This window comes from Zootoca vivipara, chromosome 13 (genome assembly GCF_965207765.1).
Source record: "Zootoca vivipara chromosome 13, rZooViv2.hap1.1, whole genome shotgun sequence".
Taxonomy (NCBI): domain Eukaryota; kingdom Metazoa; phylum Chordata; class Lepidosauria; order Squamata; family Lacertidae; genus Zootoca; species Zootoca vivipara.
In genome coordinates, this window is record NC_142596.1 from 5,049,935 (window position 1) to 5,069,607 (window position 19,673).

Consider the following 19,673-nt stretch of genomic DNA (forward strand, 5'->3'; position numbering starts at 1 on the left):
GCGTTCTGTGCGGCATTTGCCATTGAATCATACCTAAGGTCAGGTTAATTATAGGGTGAGAAAAGCATCTTACGTTCCAAACTAGCAATGAGTTCCCTTGCCAGTTTAGGAGTCGAGGGCTGGGCAAGTCCTTGCCCAGAATACCAGGATTCCCAGGTTGTGGGTCTACTCATTCACTCTCAACAACCTTACTTGCTGTTGTATCAAGAGGAGGTTGGACCCCCTTCCTTATAAGGAGAGGTTAAAACATATGGAGCTTTTTTTATTTTAGAGGAAAATACAACTAAGTATTTGATGGAAGCTCCATTTGAAATAATTAGGAACTGCTCCAGCAAGGGTTGCCCTCACTCTGAATTGACACTGAAGTAGCAATGCTTCTGTGGACCCTGATTGGCTGGGCTCAAGTACCCAGGAAGGAGGACTTGTTCTGCAAAAGAAAGAGCAATGGTGCCTAAGCAGCTGTTGTTTGGGTAGCAGACCAAGATTGAACATCTGCAAACTTCTGGCACAGGACTAAAATGTTAGTCTCCACTCTAATTTGCACCTCCAGATTCTCCAGAAGCCCACCCCAGAACTGAAGCATCAGTTGGCTGCCTTGTCAAAGAGGGTCGCTAGTGCTGTCACAGAGCTCATACAGTCAGCCGAAGCAATGAAAGGTGAGTTTGGCTGTTCTGCTGTCATAACATGCAAATGATCTCACCTTCTGGGCTCAGAGATAGAAATCTCCTGTCAACCACATTCATTTCACTGGGCCTTATAAGCACAGGGGTTAATAAGAAGTATGGCTGCAAGGCTTAGTCTCTTAGATTAATCGGTTTTGATATGGTGCTCTGATAGGCTGAGTTTGAGGTTTCTTTCCAGTTAACAAAAGTATAAAATGTGGCAGCTATGAGCAGCATTTTAGAAGATATCTCTCACACTCACACACACATACACACACACACTTTTTTTGGGGGGGGGGTAGATGGCACTTGCCAGGACAACCAAATGCATCATCTAAAAGCAACAAATATGTGTGTCTGCTTCAACATTATTGTTTTTAATTAATCAAGTTTGCATGTGATTCGGCTATATTTACTACTGAAAATGCATAAAGATGATAAAAAGTTTGCATACAATTCAACTCAGCCTCATACAATTAATCAACTAATATTTATTTAACCAGGTGACATGCAGCATGCATACTTACAGCACAGTCCAAACCCCTAATAAGCAAGAGGGGGGTTGGGTGGGGTGGAGAGGTCCCTCCTGACTCCACCTTTTCCTTTTTACTTCTAACATCATGTTTGGGGCATGGAGGCAGGAGCCATGGTCTGTTCCAGCTTCTGCTGCTACAGTAACTGGTGTGATGGTTCTTCTCTTTTTTTAAAAAAAACCAAACCTCCCTGCAGGCACCGAATGGGTAGATCCAGAGGACCCCACAGTCATTGCCGAGACAGAGTTGTTGGGAGCTGCTGCATCGATTGAAGCTGCTGCAAAGAAGTTGGAGCAGTTAAAGCCAAGAGCCAAGCCTAAGGTGAGCAAGAGACAGGTCCAGCTCACTTCACCCAAATAATAATAATAATAATAATAATAATAATAATAATAATAATAATTTATTATTTGTACCCCACCCATCTGGCTGGGTCTCCCCAGCCACTCTTGGCGACGTCCAACAAAGATTAAAAATACATTAAAAGGTCACACATTAAAAACTTCCCTAAACAGGGCTGCCTTCAGATGTCTTCTAAATGTCAGGTAGTTGTTTATCTCTTTGACATCTGGTGAGAGTGCATTCCACAGGGTGGGCACCACTACTGAGAAGACCCTCTGACTGGTTCCCTGTAGCTTTGCTTCTCACAGTGAGGGAACTGCCAGAAGGCCCTCGCCGTTGGACCTCAGTGTCCGGGCAGAACAATGGGGGGGCAGACGCTCCTTCAGGTATACTGGACCGAGGCAATTTAGGGCTTTCAAGGTCAGCACCAACACTTTGAATTGTGCTCGGAAACGTACTGGGAGCCAATGTAGGTCTTTCAGGACCGGTGTTATGTGGTCTCGGCGGCTGCTCCCAGTCACCAGTCTAGCTGCCGCATTCTGGAATTGTTGTAGTTTCCAGGTCACCTTCAAAGGTAGCCCCATGTAGAGCACATTGCAGTAGTCCAAGCAAGAGATAACTAGAGCATGCACCACTCTGGCGAGACAGTGCACGGGCAGGTAGGGTCTAAGCCTGCATACCAGATGGAGCTGGTAGACAGCTGCCCTGGACACAGAATTGACCTGCACCTCCATGGGCAGCTGTGAGTCCAAAATGGCTCCCAGAGACATGGGGGGATGATCAATGGTCTTCAATGTCTGTATACTAATGCACAGAGCATGGGAAATAAACAAGATGAACTTGAGCTCTTGGTACAGCAAACTAAATACGACATAATAGGCATCACTGAAACCTGGTGGAATCTGGAGTAGGGTCGCATCAGAAGATCTTAAGTACAAGGGTGACTCACCTTTTTTTGCATCTCTTCAAAACTCCCCTAGCAAAGTTGATCCTTCTTGTGGTCCAGGGACTCCAGAGAACCATTCTGTCCTGGAAATATATAAAGAAAATTAGGCCCCTCCAGAAGGAAAGATTATCCTCACAATATTATCAGCAAAGGCTTAAAATAAAGAAGAGATTTGAGGGACAAAATTGTCGATTTTGCGTAGAACATTTTAGGGGGGGACATTTGGCAAAACCCAAGAGGAGTGGCCGGGAAGGATTTCCTGGTGATCAGAGGCAGGTCCCCCCCCCTGCCCCAGACCTAGCTAAATCAGAAAACATTGTGTAAAAATATCAGGGGAAAAGCATGCTGGTTTGAAAGGGATGATTTCCACATCACAGACTCCTCACTGCAGAAGTATAGGATATTCTATACTCTATATTGCACTTTGTGTTGTACACAAAGTCTGCATCACAGCAGATCACCTCCTCTGTTGAATGTCAAAGTATTTTGCACAGCAAGGTTGAGAGGAGGGGAGGCGGTGGAGGGCTACTGCATTGCCTGTTGGTGCTACGATACGATTCTTCATTTATCAAGATGCTTCCTGATATGACAGTCTTATAGGAAGTTATTCATGTTGAGTAAATGAAATCAGTTTGTCTCTGCTTTGTGTTCTGCGATAGGGATATAAATGGCTTTCCACAATTTCTGCTAGGATGCAGGTAGAGGGCAGTGATGCTCTGCTCTGGCGATGGGCTGCCCACCCAGCCACCCCTTCAGACCGCCTTCCCGCAAGCACGCAGCCTGGTGCCCCTGAGGTTCCCATCTAGCTTGCCCTGCTGGCTTCAATATTTGAAGGAGGAGGACCGTGTTTGAGGAGGGGCAGGGGGAGGTTTTATCGAGATCTAGCCCCCCCTTGTGACTTCCTGCTGTTGAGTCTAATCCGTATTTCAAGCTGAGTCCAAACCTGGATGCCTTTTTTCTGCAGGACTCTGTGTGATATGTTTGATATATTAGGTTGTTATTTAGTCCAACTATATATCAAACATTCCTACAGTGTCCCGCTCTGTCTCCGGGGAGTTTTTAGATGAGAGATATATAAATATATAGAAAATGTAGCAGGAGGCAATACGGAATTTGCAAAGAGGCTTGTTAAAGGTTTAGAAGAACTGCCTGCCGATTCTGCTGCTTCTTTTGATCTGGTTAAGAGGATACATACAGTGGAGAAAACCAAGCTCCCTCTTTCAAGCATCGTGGGAAGATGGCGGACTTGGAACTCCCTGCCACCTGACATGGTAGTAGTGGTGGCTTCTGTAGCATAGCTGGCTTTGTAAAATAAACCAAAAGAATAAGAAAAACTGTGGTGGAGAGATAGGCCCTTTTACGGCTTAACAGCTGTTACTGTCCGCTGGAACCCCCACATACAGAGGCAGTATACCCTTGAGTGCAGCCTCCTGGGAGAAATAAGAAGGGAAATCCATCACTTACCTGCCTTGCTTGGAAGCATCTGGAGGCGCATGGCAGATCGTGGCCAGGCACATGATACTGGTACCTTTGGTCTGGCCCAGCCAAAAAGATCTTAACATGACTTTGCTCTTGAGCTACACGTAATGGGCAGCAAGCTTACAGAGAACAGGGGTGACTTAACAGTGCTGAACTCAGCTTTCTTTGTGTGCTAATCTCTGCTGATCCTATACAGTATACAAAAAAAAACAGGTCCTTGTATCAGTAGCTCTTGGCCAGAGGCCGCTCTTACTACTGATGATTCTTTCCCCCTCTCTCTCCCCTCTTTTAATTGCACCCTCTATCTCCCAAGTCCTGCACCTTCCCCTCCAAGGGCTCTTCCTTCCGGCCCTCTTTGGCCTTCTGCCCTTTCAGGTCCTGCTTCCCTCTTTCCGGGGCCTTTTGTCCCCAGCCCCTCTGCACTGCATATGTAAGGAACCTGGTCTCCCTCCAAACAAGCCTGCTGTCCTTGGGTGCAGTGGAGGAAGCTGTCCCAAGTGTTCCGCTGCCAGTGCTGAAGTGAGATTCAGCAGCCAGTCCAGTTGGCTTCTGGAATAAATTTGCCCTCTGCAGCAGAATGACTTGAGCCAGTCCACTCTGAATGGCCCACAGGTTTCTCCTGCCTGCTCCAGAGCTTCACCACCCAACCCCATCAAATCACTTGCTGCAATAGTCATCAGTAGATGTCAGACCGGGACCCAGGTGGCGCTGTGGGTTAAACCACAGAGTCTAGGGCTTGCTGATCAGAAGGTCAGCGGTTCGAATCCCTGCAACAGGGTGAGCTCCCGTTGCTTGGTCCCAGCTCCTGCCCACCTAGCAGTTCGAAAGCACATCAAAGTGCAAGTAGATAAATAGGGACCGCTCCGGCGGGAAGGTAAACGGTGTTTCTGTGCGCTGCTCTGGTTCACCAGAAGCAGCTTTGTCATGCTGGCCACATGACCCGGAAGCTGTCTGTTGACAAATGCCGGCTCCCTTGGCCTATAGAGCAATATGAGTGCCGTAACCCCAGAGTCGGACACAACTGGACCTGATGGTCAGGGGCCTCTTTACCTTTACCTTTTAGATGTCAGACCCACCTTTACCCCAAGCATTTGGAGACATGTTTCTGGAACTTTTTAAAAAAACCACACACACACATGTTCTGGTATGTGGTGGTATTGCTGTTGCCCTTGGATCAGGCTGTGGCCCCATAGAGCATCCCAACCCCCCACTTGAACCCCAGCGCCTTACAGGCTACATGCTGGTAGCTTCTTCTACTACTGGTGTCCATTTGCACCTAAGTAACATGGTGAGAACATGACCTCTGGCCTGGGATGCCTTTTGAGCATGATCCCTGCCCTAGACCTGGGGCACAAGTCACCGCTGGACTAACCAAGCAGCAAATCAGCAGAAATATGCCTGCCACGTTTCTTTCAAATAAAGCTAGTATTTTGCGTAATCCTCCTCTCTTATTGCATTCTTCTTCTGGCACAGGAACACTGAGCGAGCTTTGTGTGGAATGTGTCTCTTCCTGCTCCTTTATTATTATTATTTTAATGGTATCATAGAATAGAGCTATAGAGTTGGAAGGGACTCAAAGGGTCTTCTGGTCCAACCCCCCCAGCAAAGGCAAGGGCAAAACGGCTGAAATTTCAAGAGAACTGTAGGTGACAGTCTCCTCTTCTGGTTACAGCAGGCAGACGAGACCCTGGATTTTGAAGAGCAGATCCTCGAAGCAGCTAAATCCATTGCAGCTGCCACCAGCGCGCTTGTCAAGTCCGCGTCTGCAGCTCAGAGGGAGCTGGTTGCCCAGGGCAAGGTTAGTGAGCAAGTCTCCTTCCATGAAAATATAAGTCACCACTTAACTATGAGATGACACATCGGCTGGTGGAGTTCAGGGAACAGATGCCGGGGCAGCTGTCCCATCATCTGCCTGTCTCCCGATACTGTTCAGGTGCAACATAGCTTGCCGTCTTTCCTTTCTTGCAGCTTTACACACTAATGCAGCAGCCCTTATGGTCCCTGCATCTGTGAGACAATTTCCTTGTGGCCTTACAGTTAAGCTAAGTGCCCCAAGGTGCCTTGTAGTGCTTTGTGGTGTAACTTTTAACTGCCATCAGGTGGATCTGGGGGAGCCTTTCCTGTAGTGAAAAGCACCAAGAGCTCCTGAGCAGATTTCCAGATGCATATTGGTTAAACCTCCCAGTCCCATTTGAGGGCAAGTCCATAATGCTGCCCAGCCGTTTGTCATAAGGCAGCTGCTGCTCATGTCCCATGTCCCATTTCCCCCAAATGTTGATGCAAGGCCAAAAGCCATCTAAATGTTTTATGAAACGTTGCTTTAATGCTATCCCACCACAGAGCACACATAAGTAATTAATAATTCCTGCTAATTAATTTTATCTGAACTGTGTTTCTAGGTTGGAGCCAGCCCTGCCAATGCAGCTGATGATGGACAGTGGTCTCAGGGACTTATTTCTGCCGTGAGTTATTCCAGATTTTTCTCCTTCCACCTTTTCAAAGGTAGCCTGCTCTCTGCTGGTCTGATACGATGCTCCCAACCCCCTGTCGCTTTGCAGTTGGGACAGAAGCATTGCAGGCCCTCATATTTCCTGTTGAAGCTGAGGGTAGGGGGCTGGATGCAGCCTACCAAGCCTCCCTCGGACTCCCTCATATGCCATGGCCCTTGCTACCCCTGCTTTGGGGGGCCCTTGAGCACTTTTGCCTGGCTGGATTGTGCCCTTTTTTATTTTCATAGAATCAGAACCACCTAGTCCAACTCCCTGCAATGCAAGAATATCAGCACACGGTCCCCCACCCAATTTGAAACCATACCAGGCCCTGCTTGGCTTTTCTGATGTGCTTGTTGTTGTTGTTTAGTCGTTTAGTCGTGTCCTACTCTTCGTGACCCCATGGACCGGAGCACGCCAGGCACTCCTGTCTTCCACTGCCTCCCGCAGTTTGGTCAGACTCATGTTGGTAGCTTCGAGAACACTGTCCAACCATCTCGTCCTCTGTCGTCCCCTTCTCCTTGTGCCCTCCATCTTTCCCAACATCAGGGTCTTTTCCAGGGAGTCTTCTCTTCTCATGAGGTGGCCAAAGTCTTGGAGCCTCATCTTCAGGATCTGTCCTTCCAGTGAGCACTCAGGGCTGATTTCCTGAAGAATGGATAGGTTTGATCTTCTTGCAGTCCATGGGACTCTCAATGATGTGCTACCTGTTATTTATTGTATTAATATTAATATCCCACCTTTTCCGGGAAGGAGCTCAAGGTGGTGTACATGGTTCTCCACACCCTATTCCATCCTCACAGCAGCCTACTAAGAGCAGCCCACTAGGCTGGAGCCTAGGCTGAGGGGCAGTTGTGGCAAAGTGGGGATTTGAAATGGTCCAACACCCTTACTGACTACACCACTCTGGCTCTCTTGAACTGTGATAATGCCTCTTGCTTCTGTGGATAGAGATAAGGGTGGGTAGGTGTGAAGCCTTTGTAAACTGTCTTGACGGTTGGCTTGTTTTTACAATCAAGTGGGATATAAATTTAAGGGGGGATTATGAAATAGAAACCTCTGGGTTTTGTTTGACTGGAATACAGCATACTGTATAAAGGCAGAGAGTGTCACACACTTTTTGCCTCTCTCTCCTGCCCACCCTTCTCAACAGATCTTGAGGCCCTGGGATCAGACAGGGTCTCACTGGGGGTCAAGGGAAGCAGAAGACCAGAAGATGGATTTTGCTGCTGGACATGATTCCAGCGCAGATCCTGTCCATTTCAGTAGTAGAACAACCCACTGCATCATATCCCATGTACTAGTTGGCAGGCATTTTAGATTTTATTTCCATCTGACCCTGCCTGAGCCTAGGGGACCATTGGCCTGACCCAGAAATAAAGCTAGGCCTGATATTCTGTTGTCGCCCCTTCCAGGCCCGAATGGTGGCGGCTGCCACCAGCAACCTCTGCGAAGCTGCCAATGCTTCAGTCCAAGGCCACGCCAGCGAGGAGAAACTGATCTCCTCTGCCAAGCAAGTGGCAGCGTCCACAGCACAGTTGCTGGTGGCTTGTAAAGTGAAAGCAGATCAGGACTCGGAGGCCATGAGGAGGCTGCAGGTAAGGAAGGTTGCATGGCTCAAATCTCTCACCTTTTGTGAAAGCTGCTTAGCTTGATGCAGGAGGTCAGATTTGGTATCCTCACCATGCCTTGCATTGATTCAGCGCAACAGCCTTGCAATGTAGGCCAGTATTGTTACCTCCATCTTGCAGAGGTGGGGAGCCTAAGGCGCGGTTTAGCCTATCACGCCTACAGTGAGGGAAAGTATTTGATCCCCTGCTAAATTTGCCCATTTGCCCTCTGACGAAGAAATGACCAGTCCATAATTTTAATGGTAGGTTTATTGTAGCTGTGAGAGGCAAAATAACAATATGGAGTAACAGAAAAGATGGTTCGGGACTGGAAAGCAAATGAAAAAGCATTAAAGAGTATGCCAAGGGGTAAGTGTGCATGAAGAAGAGGCACCCCACATTGGCCAGAACTCGAAAAACATGTAGCAGACATGGTGAATGAGCATCACCAAAACAGTTATTTGCGTTTATTTGCACTTCAGTGGGCCAAATCTAACCCAGATCACAGCAACAGATTTAAGGCCACTGTTTCCTGGTGTACTAGATTCATGGGAAGGCATAATATGGTACTGAGGCAAAAGACAAAAATTGCCCAAAAATTACCTGCAGATCTTGATAGCAAAGTAGATAGTTTCCTTCGATACGTAATACAACAGCGCACTAAACATGGCTATGTGTTAAGTAGTATTGGAAATATGGATGAAACTCCAATGAACTTTGATATGGTTGGAAATAAAACTGTCCATCAAAAAGGTGAAAAAACCATTTTAATTAAAACAACAGGACATGAGAAGTCCAGTTTTACAGTGGTACTAGGATGCACAGCTGATGGTGCCAAACTGAGACCAATGATTATTTTTAAAAGAAAAACAACGCAAAAACTCAAGTTCCCTGTTGGTTGTTTTGTACATTGAATGAAAAAGGCTGGATGGATGAAGAAGGGATAAAGCTATGGTTTGATAATGTATGGAGCAGGCGACCATGTGGACTTATTAAAAAAACGTAGTCTACTGGTGTGGGATATGTTCAGGGCTCATTTAACTCCCAGCACCAAGCAAAGGCTTGCAAGACTAAACACAGATGCGGCAGTTATTCCTGCAGGATTGACATCGTTTGTACAGCCACTGGATGTGTGCCTAAACAAGCCATTTAAAGATCGCATTCGAGAACAGTGGAATGAATGGATGGTTAACGGCAAAATGCCATTCACAAAAGGAGGAAACATGCGTGCTCCACGGTTGGAGGTTTTGTGCAAGTTTGTCATAAAAGCCTGGAATGATATTGATGCAGAAACAGTAATCAAGTCTTTCAAGAAGTGTGGCATATCAAATTCATTAGATGGTATGGAGGACGACTACTTGGGGCAAGATGAAGAGGAAGCCGAAGCTGAGACCACATCATCTGATACGGAATTCGATCCATACGATGACTGCCTTACAAATGTACCACAAGATGTCATTGATGTACTTATGATATCAGATGACGAACAGGAGGATTTTGAAGGCTTTTAAAGGGAAACCGTCACGCCAGCAAAACCTGTAAAAATACCATAGCTTGCAGTTATGATGGGCGTTGCTAACTCGCCAGGGACTTGCCCGGCACTTGCTCTCTCTCTATTGTTTGTTACCTTCCTCCTATCATCATCAGTTCCAGATTGGTTGACAGATTAGAAAACAAACAGCATAGCAGCTCCCATGGGTTTATTGTCTTATCCTTCCTTTCAGCTTTAGAGTGAATTAGGAAAAGTTTAATCCACTTGCACTGTTTTATGTTTACATGTTTGATGACAAACAGCCTTATGTTTATAAGTGACAGTTTCCCTGCTAAGTACCTGCATGTCATAAGCATTTGAATTAAAATTACCATACTGAATTCAAATCTGATGTTTTTTCTTTAATTTTTATTTGGTGTGAATTGGATATACTCATCATCAGTATATCCCAAACTCTATATTTTAACTGGAAAAGTTGGGGGGTCGTCTTATACGCCCAGTCGTCTTATACGCCGGAACATACGGTATTTGATCCCCTATCAACCAGCCAGATGTCGGGCTACCTGGTATTTTCACTATATGTAAGGAGCTGAGATCAGAAGCACCTGCTGTAAGGGAGAGGTCTTACCTATAATCCCAGCTCATTACAGTACCTATACAAAAGACACCTGTCGACAGAAGCAATCAATCCAGCAGATTCCAAAATAGCCACCTTGACTGTCCAAGGATGTCAGCGACAAGATTGCAGACCTGCACAAGCCTAGACTGGGCTACAAGACCAAGCAGCTTGGTGAGAAGGTGACAACAGTTGGTGCAATAATTCGCAAATGGAAGAAACACAAAATAACTGTCAACCTCCCTCGGTCTGAGGCTCCATGCAAGATCTCATCTTGTAGAGTTGCAATGATCAGGAGAACGGTGATGAAGCAGCCCAGAACTACACGGGGGGGGGGGACTTGTCAATGATCTCAGGGCAGCTGGGACCATAGTTACCATGAAAACAGTTGGTAATATACTATGCCGTGAAGGACTGAGATCTTGCAGAGCCCGCAAGGTCCCCTTGCTCAAGACAGCACATGTATGTCTGCAGTTTGCCAATGCACATCTGAATGACCCAGAGGAGGACTGGGTGAAAGTGTTATGGTCAGATGACACCAAAATCGAGCTCTTTGGCATCAACTCAACTTGCCATTTTTGGAGGAGGAGGAGGAATGCTGCCTACGACCCCAAGAACACCATCCCCACCGTCAAACATGGAGGGGGACATTATGCTTTGGGGGTGTTTTTCTGCTAAGGGGACAGGACACCTTCACCACATCGAAGGGACGATAGATGGGACCATGTATCGTCAAATCTTGGGTGAGCACCTCCTTCCCTCAGCCATTGAAAATGGGTCAAGGATGGGTATTCCAGCATGACAATGACCCAAAACACACAGCCAAGGCAACAAAGGAGTGGCTCAAGAAGAAGCACATTGAGGTCCTGGAGTGGCCTAGCCAGTCTCCAGACCTTAATCCCATCAAAAATCTGTGGAGGGAGCTGAAGGTTCGAGTAGCTACACATCAGCCTCGAAATCCTACTGACTTGGAGAGGATCTGCAAAGAGGAGTGGGACAAAATACCTTCTGAGATGTGTGCAAATCTGGTGGCCACCTACAAGAAACATCTGGCCTCTGTAATTGCCAACAAGGGCTTTACCACCAAGTACTAAGTCATCTTTTGGAAAGGGATCAAATACTTATTTCACTCATTACAATGCACATCAATCTCTGACTTCTGTCTTCTGGGTTTCTGGGGGTTTTCCTGTTGTTATTCTGCCTCTCACAGCTACAATAAACCTAACATTAAAATTATGGACTGGTCATTTCTTTGTCAGGGGGCAAACGGGCAAATTTAGCAGGGGATCAAATACTTTTTTCCCTCACTGTACCTGCCCCTTCTAGACATCACACATGGGGCAGGTAGAGATGCAACTAGATAGGTGAGCCTGCAGAAGACAGGATTGAACTCCCTGTCCATCAACTGATCCATGGGGAGGTTGGTCCTGCTTGGTCACTATCTTCCCCCAAATTTAGATGGGTTGGGGAGACAGCTGCCCTAACAAATCACCTCACATCATTTTGACATCAGATGATTGATAGGTATGTGGTCCTGCCCACTTGTCCAAGTAGATAGGACCACCCACCTGTCAATCATCTGATTTCATAATGATGAAAAGTTGAGGTGAGATAAAGATCTAACCCACAGGGGCAAAAAGGTTCCCACCTATTGCCTACCGTAAGGCCAACTAGCAAGTTCATGGCTGGAGTGATGCCTGAATAAGGGAACTGCCACATCACACTTGAGTTGCACTACATTATGCCCTCTAATGGTAGCTCCAAATGCTCCTCTAAAGCTCGTTATAAGTGGCAATGGCCTCGCTGTGAAAGTTCATTAAATGAACTGGATGCTTTGTGGCATTAATGGTCAGCAGGCTCAAGTGTAAAGTCCAGGGGGTCCCAAACTACGGCCCGGGGGCCGGATGCGGCCCAATTGGCCTGCCAATCCGGCCCGCGACGACCCCCGCCGCCGCCCGCTCTTACGGCGCGCAGCACGGCAGCGCTCCTCCGGGTCGGGAAAAAAGCGCCGAAAATCCTTTGTGCGCATGCGTATGGGCCTCTCCCGACCCGGAAGAGGTCATTTCTGGTGCACTTCCGGGTCGGGGGAGGCCCATACGCATGCACACAACGGATTTTCGGCGCTTTTTCCATCCTGGAAGCGCGCTACCGCGCCAGTAAGCGCCCGTGTGCATGCACATGGGCGCGCGCTCCCCCGTCCTCCGGCCCGCCGCGCGATCGGCGCGGTGGGAACCGGCCCAAACGCCGGTAAGTCTGGGGACCCCTGTAAGAGACCCTTTTTTATGTGGAACTCCAGTAGGTTTATTTGCTATTCCTATCCAGGCTCAGTTTTTGGTCCTCATTCTTATCTGTAAAGGCAGAAATGGCTTAGGATCTGGTTACCAGCCAGGGCCGGCTCTAGGTAGACCCCCGGTGGCGCAGGGCACCACGGCGCCGGCTCGCCAGGAGGGCGGCGCGAGCTGCGCCCGCCCGCTGGCCGGCCGGTCCAACAACCGCGCTGTGCCTGCCCGCCCGCCCACTGCGCTGGGAAACGGGGCGGGGGCGCCAGAGGGATCCGTCGCTCCACGGCGCCAGGGGTGCTTAAGACGGCCCTGTTACCAGCTTTCATATAGTACCCCTGCCTGGTTTTAGATTTGAAAGGGTGCAGAGATAAGGCTCCAAAGATGACCTGAAGAGATGAGGCAGGAGCATGAGGCCCTTCCGGACGCCCCCCCCCCCCAAAGAAAGCTTAGAGCCGCCTTCCCCAAGCGGTTGTCTTTCAGATGTTGTTGGACTTTCATCAGATGGTGGGAGTCCAGAAACATCTGGAGCATGTCAGGTGGGAGAAGGTTGACTTATACCAGGTGTGGGGACTTTTGGCCCTCCAGATGTTGCTGAAATGAAACTGTCATCATCCCTGGCCATTGATACTGCTCACTTCTTTATCTGTTCCTTCTGTAGGCCGCAGGGAATGCTGTCAAACGTGCATCGGATAATCTGGTCAGGGCAGCCCAGAAGGCGGCGTTTGGTAAGGCTGATGATGACGATGTCGTGGTGAAAACAAAGTTCGTCGGAGGCATTGCACAGGTCAGCAACAATCTTTCACCTGTCCGTCATTTTCATCTTTTCTCTCAACATGGTCTCGTGTTGAGAAGAGTCCATATAATACAGTAGGTTATGTGATGGCAAAAGTGATAACCTAAGGACCAGGGGCTGAATGTGTCCCACTGGGCCTGGTCACTGCCTGGAGGGAGGACCTCATGCCTGCCTGCCACCTTGGGTTCTATGAAAAATAAGACTCTGAAAGTAAATGAGACTCTGCATGACATTCTGAAATCTGCTGGGTTTCAGTTCCCTGCATGTGCAGAGCGACTGCAATCAGCTTCAACATACAGTATGATCACATCTAACGCACATATAACTTGTGCAATTCCAACCTTGCACGTTTGAAGGCCATCCAATTGAAATTGCAGGAATTAAATGCCTGCAAGGTTTTCCTGGTGTGAAAAGAGCTTTGAGTTCTCTGCCTTGCTTACCATGCAAGGCCCTCTCAGCACGCCATCTCTGGAAGCCTGGTGGTGGTTGTGTGAGATCTCTCAGATAGCCCCATGAGATCTCATGAGAGCATCCCAGACCTGGTGTGCTGTGTGGGGCCTTGCCCAGTAAGCAAAGCAGAGAGCTTAAGAGCTCTTTTTGCACCAGGTTTTCCAGCTTTGGAGTCCTAGGCATGCTCATGTGGAGGCGTTTACATGGCTTTGAGTACACACGTTTTCAGGTATATGTGGAACCCTTGGGTAAAATACTGTATTTTATTTATGTCATCCTTGATTTATTTCTGTGGCACCATCACTGTCCTTTATTCTTCTAGATCATTGCAGCACAGGAGGAGATGCTGAAGAAGGAACGGGAGCTGGAAGAGGCGAGGAAAAAGCTAGCCCAGATTCGTCAGCAGCAATACAAATTTCTCCCTACTGAACTGCGGGAAGATGAAGGCTAACCTTTCCCTGGTGGTTTTGCTTGAAAGAAACCTGAACTGAAGGGGAAGAAGATGAAGAAATTACCAGGCACTTCCTGAAATAGGTTTTGGGGCAGGAGAGAAGCAGAGGGTGGGCTGTTGTTTCTCGACTCTTCAGCTACGGTGCACTGGTCTGATGGTACAGTGTTATGGTCCGGTCCCGTCCCCCCATCCTGCCCTTATTTGCTGTATCTCAGGAGAGAGAGCCTCACTTTTTTTACACAAGGGTTATAAAGTCAGTATTATATCATAATCAGAAGTTTTGATCTATTTATTATTCTCTTTGACTAGCGTTAAGGACTTTGGTATTATAATATGTAGGAAGACGGTGTTTAGAAGTCCATGATTCAAATAAGCTTCCCAAATGGAACTGCTGTTGAGTTTTCTTCTTTTTCTTCTTCCTCTTTTCCTCCCTTTCTTTCTTTCTTTCTTTTTCTTGTGTCCTCTTTCCTTCCAAGACTGAGGCAGCAGCCATGTCCCAGAGAAACCAGACATTTGAATGTGTTGGCTTCATGGAGGGAAAGTATTTGTCCTCTCCAGTGTCATATAGGGCTGCTTCGCTCTAAATGTTGGGGGAACTTTCTCGGTAACTGTTTGCACTACAAGTATCCATATCGGCACATTGCCACGCGTCACCCCATTCTTTGTGCAGTGGTTTTTTTTTTCTTGGGGGGGGGGCGTGGATTCAGGTTTCTAGCCCACAAGGAATTAGAATACTTATCCTTTTGGTGGGAATAAAGTAACCCAAGAAAGACAAACCGACGTGCATTTTTTAAAAAAGTGCAGAGTAGCAGGTTCATGAAGGAAAATGCCTTTTTGTTTAAGTATACCTCTCGCTTAAATCAGCCTTTGCTAACCTGTTGCCCTCTGGATGTTTGAGACTACAATTCCCATCAGCCCTAGCCAGTACCAGTCTGTTAATACAAAACACATCTCAATCTTAATCTCAACAGCTTTTCTCGCTCATTTTAGTGAAGAACTGGCTTATATTATGAATTTGTGCTTGAACATCCCTAGATGTGATCCATGAGGTGTAATATCAGAGAGGATGCCACTTCTGTGGAATCTCTCCTACCCACTGCTCCCTTCCCCATACTTTTACAAATGTTACATTTTGCAGGGGAAATCAAAAGCTGCTTTTATCAACTGTGAAGAAAAATATCTGGAAATTTAACGGCTGGCCAGTAAAATAGTATTTTTCTGGGAGATGAACGTTGTGTTGCTATCCAAGGAACAGCATTCTATAAAAAAATAAACTTAAGAAAATGCTATTTCAAAGGTATTGCAATGCTCTTCACCCAATGTGGCATAAATCCTCAGACAAGATACCATTACATTTGTTATGTTTCTCATACAAACAGACTTTGCCACATAACTGAAAAAGGGGAAACTAAACTGGAGGTTGTGAATCATCATAAGTATCTATCATGCTCAGACTGTGGCAAAACTCTTTAGAACAAGCCTCCCAGTCTACTGGCTGGAAAATGATTTCCTTCCCAAGTCCTCCTGGATGCCATGAAGTTAGCTCACCTACTCCAAATTGCATCAAGCAGGCTTCCTGGCTTAGTTAAACTTTTTGCAGAAATAATGCTCTCCGAACACAGTTGAAATCTTGGGCATTGGGCGCCAGGTGGGATATGAAAAGCTCCACGGAGGCCTTGCCTGCCTGTGGTGAGATGCAGGCTGGGCCTGAAGAAATGGGGGTTGTGTTGCCTGGTTGACAGAAAGCTCTGGAAGAAATGGTAGAGCTGCCTGTGGGCAGGATTATTTCAGACAGCAGGTGGGAAGTTGTGGGTAGGTATCAGCCCCATGAAGACAGTTGCTGACTAAGCAGGAAGGAAGCTGAATGAGGGCTCTTCTTCCCCACCCTAAAAAAATGGCTTTCCAAGTCCACAGAAGTGAGTGGTGGTTTTCTTTTTACTTTTTCCTTAATATAGGCTGTTCCTCCAAATGCAGCCTGATGAGCTACAGTCTGGCAGAGCATCTTTATCATCTTATCACTCTCTTGAAAATGGGTGCATCATGTTTCATTTATTGTTCTCCAAGGGCTGACCAAATGACTGTGGGAGAGGCAGGAAATTGATTTGTTGGTGGTGGAATACAAAAAGGGGGCTGATGTTTCCCCTTCCAAATCCACAGTCTACTTCAAGCCTTGACAGGATTCTAGTTGCCAACAACTTGCTGTAAGCCTAGGCTATAATTTGTGGTACAATTTTGCTAACAAGTATTTAAACTTCCTTGCCTGAAATGCACATAATTTGAAGTTTTATTACTTAAAATATCTTAGCCTCTCCTTAGGAAATGGCATCATGCCAGCAGTTGATTTTTTTTCTCAAGACTTTGTCTCATCTCTGATGCTGAAGGATTTTAAGGTCTTGTCAGACTGCAGAATCCTTGGCAAATATAGAAAACTTTAGCAAAGTTTGGGGTACTGGCAGATTTGGACCCCTCTTTGAGGGAGGCCCCACTGTCAATCTCTGAAGGTTTTGTCCAGGGCAATGTATTTTAAAACGTTATTGAAAGTCTGCAACAGATTGAGTGCATTTCATAATTCATTCTGTGAGCTTAATTCCTTTCCATAATTTATTCTGTTTCTCCAAATCATGGAGAAGGGTCCAAGAACTCTGTGGAACATCATTGTTACACTCCCAGCCACTGAGAAGCTTATTCAGCTACCCTCACCCCCTCTGCAGCTTCCGATCTTTCAGCAAACATGTTCCATACACTCCCAAGCATATTTTCTCAGGGCTGGAAACTTGCTTTCCTTAACAATTGAAAGCTGAGGCTCTCAGAATGCTGTCCATTTGCCCCTGCGTGTTTAAAATTTGAGGTGCAACTGCAACCACTCAAAATGCCATGTTTGGAGGGGGGGCGAGTTGTTTTAACTTCAGCTTGCAGAAAGCATGTTTATGAAAGTGAGCAGAACGAGCACAAGGCATTTGGGGCCTGTGGGAAGAAAACACCCATTGCCCTCCATGCAGGCAGGCAGGGCAAAGAATCAGGAGGGTCACCTGCACACAAGCCCCACTGAATTGAAGGGGAGGCTTCAGAAAGGCTTGCACAGGAGGAGAGCATCTGGATAGATAGTGTTGCTGTGCACAGAGGACCCTTTTGGTTCTCTGCCTCCAGCCCCCAAATGCCTTGGCGAAGAGGTGACCTTGACATTAAGAGTTTTAACATCTTGGGCTTTTATCACCTGCAGCGGTAACAAGAAAGCGAAGCAGACTTGGAAAAATTTCCACAGACACCCCATCACCTGATCTCCTTGCATGGCTCTTCTTGGGCAATTAAATTCCCCCCCCCCCAAAGTGCTCTAAGAATCTCTAAAGAGAATTGTGACGTGGCAAACGCCTGTTTAGCAACTGAGCATCTTTCCACGAGGAACCGCCGCCTTTGCCTTTAAAGTCCCCTGCCTCCAGTAAATGACCCAAATCCAAGCCTCGCCCCTGCTCCCATTGGAAGAGTGTTAAATTTCTCATTTGCAAACCATTGGGATTCAAGACTTGCTTGCCAGCCTTGTTTCTGTTCTTCAACAAAACCACTATTGACATTGCCAAACTCTGAATGTTGGTGTGAGCACCGAAGATCTTCTGAATGATTCAGACACTTGTATGGTGACAGAGACAATGTGCTCCTGTTCACCTGTGCAAGGTCGCCTGTGCAAGGAAAAGCACCAAGGGAGTGCACACTCCGTCTTGATGTTACACTGTATGTACACTATTTATCTGGCCCACAAAACTGTTTTGTATTTACCATAAATAAAACTTTTGATGGCACGGCCTCTCTTTTTTCTTAGACATACATCTGTACTCTCACCAGCTGCTGTCTGTCAATTCTGTCCCAAAGCTGGGAAAGAAAGATATCTTAGTCAACTAGCACTGGGCTCTTCCAGGCAACCTATTCATGGAGACTTCATGCTGATCTGTGTACATGGAGGTTGTTTATTCTTTTTAAAAAATGTATGCAGGTGTCAGCCATTTTAGGCACATCCAATTGACATGCAACCACAGACACGGGTCCTTTTGGATGCAGAAGAGGGAGGGGGGCTTATGATGCTCCACAGACACACACTTTGATGCGGAGCACAACCCCTGCAGAAACAGGGAGTTGCCTCTATACCACAATGCTATCTTTAAACAATAAACACCATGTAAAAGCATTTAAAACAAGACATCAATTAACCATTGTGGAAGGTATTATTAAATGCCTGAATAGGCAGGTTTTCAGCCCATGTTTAAAAGGTGGCCCAGAAGGTGCCAGCTTAAATGAAGAATCAAGTGGTGATTGTTCCATGGTTTCCAGTGCATTTTCCTGTCTCATTCCTTACTCGTTCCACAAGTCCAGGGCTTGTGGTTTGGGGAAAGCTTTTGGGAACAGGTGAAGAGGTCACCCATAAGCGAGGGAAACAAGGCTAGGCCATGGGGGGCTGGCCCTGCCATCAGAATTGAGGCAAGAGTGCTTTGAGAGAGCTGTGCCCACCTGTGCTGCCAGGGCCGTCTTAAGCACCTCTGGCGCTGTGGTGCGACGGATCCCTCCGGCGCCCCCCGCCCCGTTTCCCAGCATGACGACGAGTGGGCAGGCGCAGTGCGGCTGCCGAGGGCGCTGCTGCACGCCGGGCGGGCTCAGTGTGCAGCGCTACTGCCGAGGGCGCTACTGTGCGCAAGAGCGGCCAGCGGGCGGGCTGCTGCAGCTGCGATGCGCCCTCCTGGCGGGCCAGCGCCCCAGCCTGGCCGTAGGGCCGGCCCTGTGTGCTGCTCTCAACCATGTGTATCAGGGCTGCTTTCATAGCTGAGCAACCCTGTCATGAAGTTGGGGAGTCACCTCTCTTGTCTCTCCCTGCTCCATCCAAGGTGCCGCTGGACTCCGCAGGCAGGACGAAGTGCACTCTCCCACACTTCTATTTTACAATACACAGAATTCTCGGTATCGCTGTCACCACTGAACACCCCTAGGGTGATTCAGACAAAAAGTTGGCTTGGGAGGGTGCGAGCAATTAAGGCACAGCCCTTTTGTGATTCTAACGCTTCTCAAAACAGACATCCTTTCACAGCCAAAGCAGATCTCCAATTAGCATGTAAATCAAGAGGGAGGGGGCTGACAGGAGAGAAATCCCCCCTTTAAAGGGCAAAAGGACAGCTTCTCAGGAATGCAGGTTTCTCCAGCCCACTCCCAGGCTCCTCTGCAGAACTTCCCAGTATGCACCGCAGAGAACCAAGGTTTAATTTATATACATCATATTGCTTATTCCATGACAAACCCTGCTTTGAATTCTCGCTCTATGATGCGTAACTTGAATGATCTTGTAACCCTTAAACAGTGTTGCACACACCTCAGTCTTTGAGCAGCAAGAGACTCCAGGGATGTTTGTACATACCCAGGGTTCGGTTTCCTTGGAATGAAGGTCAGTGCAGACTGTGGTGTCCTTAGAATACATGGTTTTAGTTACACATGTATACATCCAGAGCAGGGGTGTCAAACTAAAATTCACCGGGGGCCGCATCAGCAGTTTGGTC

At 47.3% G+C, this 19,673-nt stretch overlaps 1 protein-coding gene across 3 annotated transcripts in view; it reads left to right on the forward strand.

Annotated features, from left to right (window-relative positions):
• The window catches only part of TLN2 (talin 2), a 184,890-nt gene extending 167,430 nt beyond the window's left edge, over positions 1–17,460 (forward strand). For all 3 annotated transcript variants that reach the window (XM_060282859.2, XM_060282860.2, XM_088657461.1), the window contains exons 51-57: positions 551–656; positions 1,392–1,516; positions 5,632–5,757; positions 6,359–6,421; positions 7,864–8,046; positions 13,107–13,232; positions 14,014–17,460. In XM_060282859.2, the coding sequence (XP_060138842.2) occupies positions 551–656; positions 1,392–1,516; positions 5,632–5,757; positions 6,359–6,421; positions 7,864–8,046; positions 13,107–13,232; positions 14,014–14,142 (858 nt within the window). In that variant the 3' untranslated portion in view covers positions 14,143–17,460. The remainder of the gene's footprint in view (positions 1–550; positions 657–1,391; positions 1,517–5,631; positions 5,758–6,358; positions 6,422–7,863; positions 8,047–13,106; positions 13,233–14,013) is intronic.
• The last annotated feature ends 2,213 nt before the right edge of the window (positions 17,461–19,673 follow it).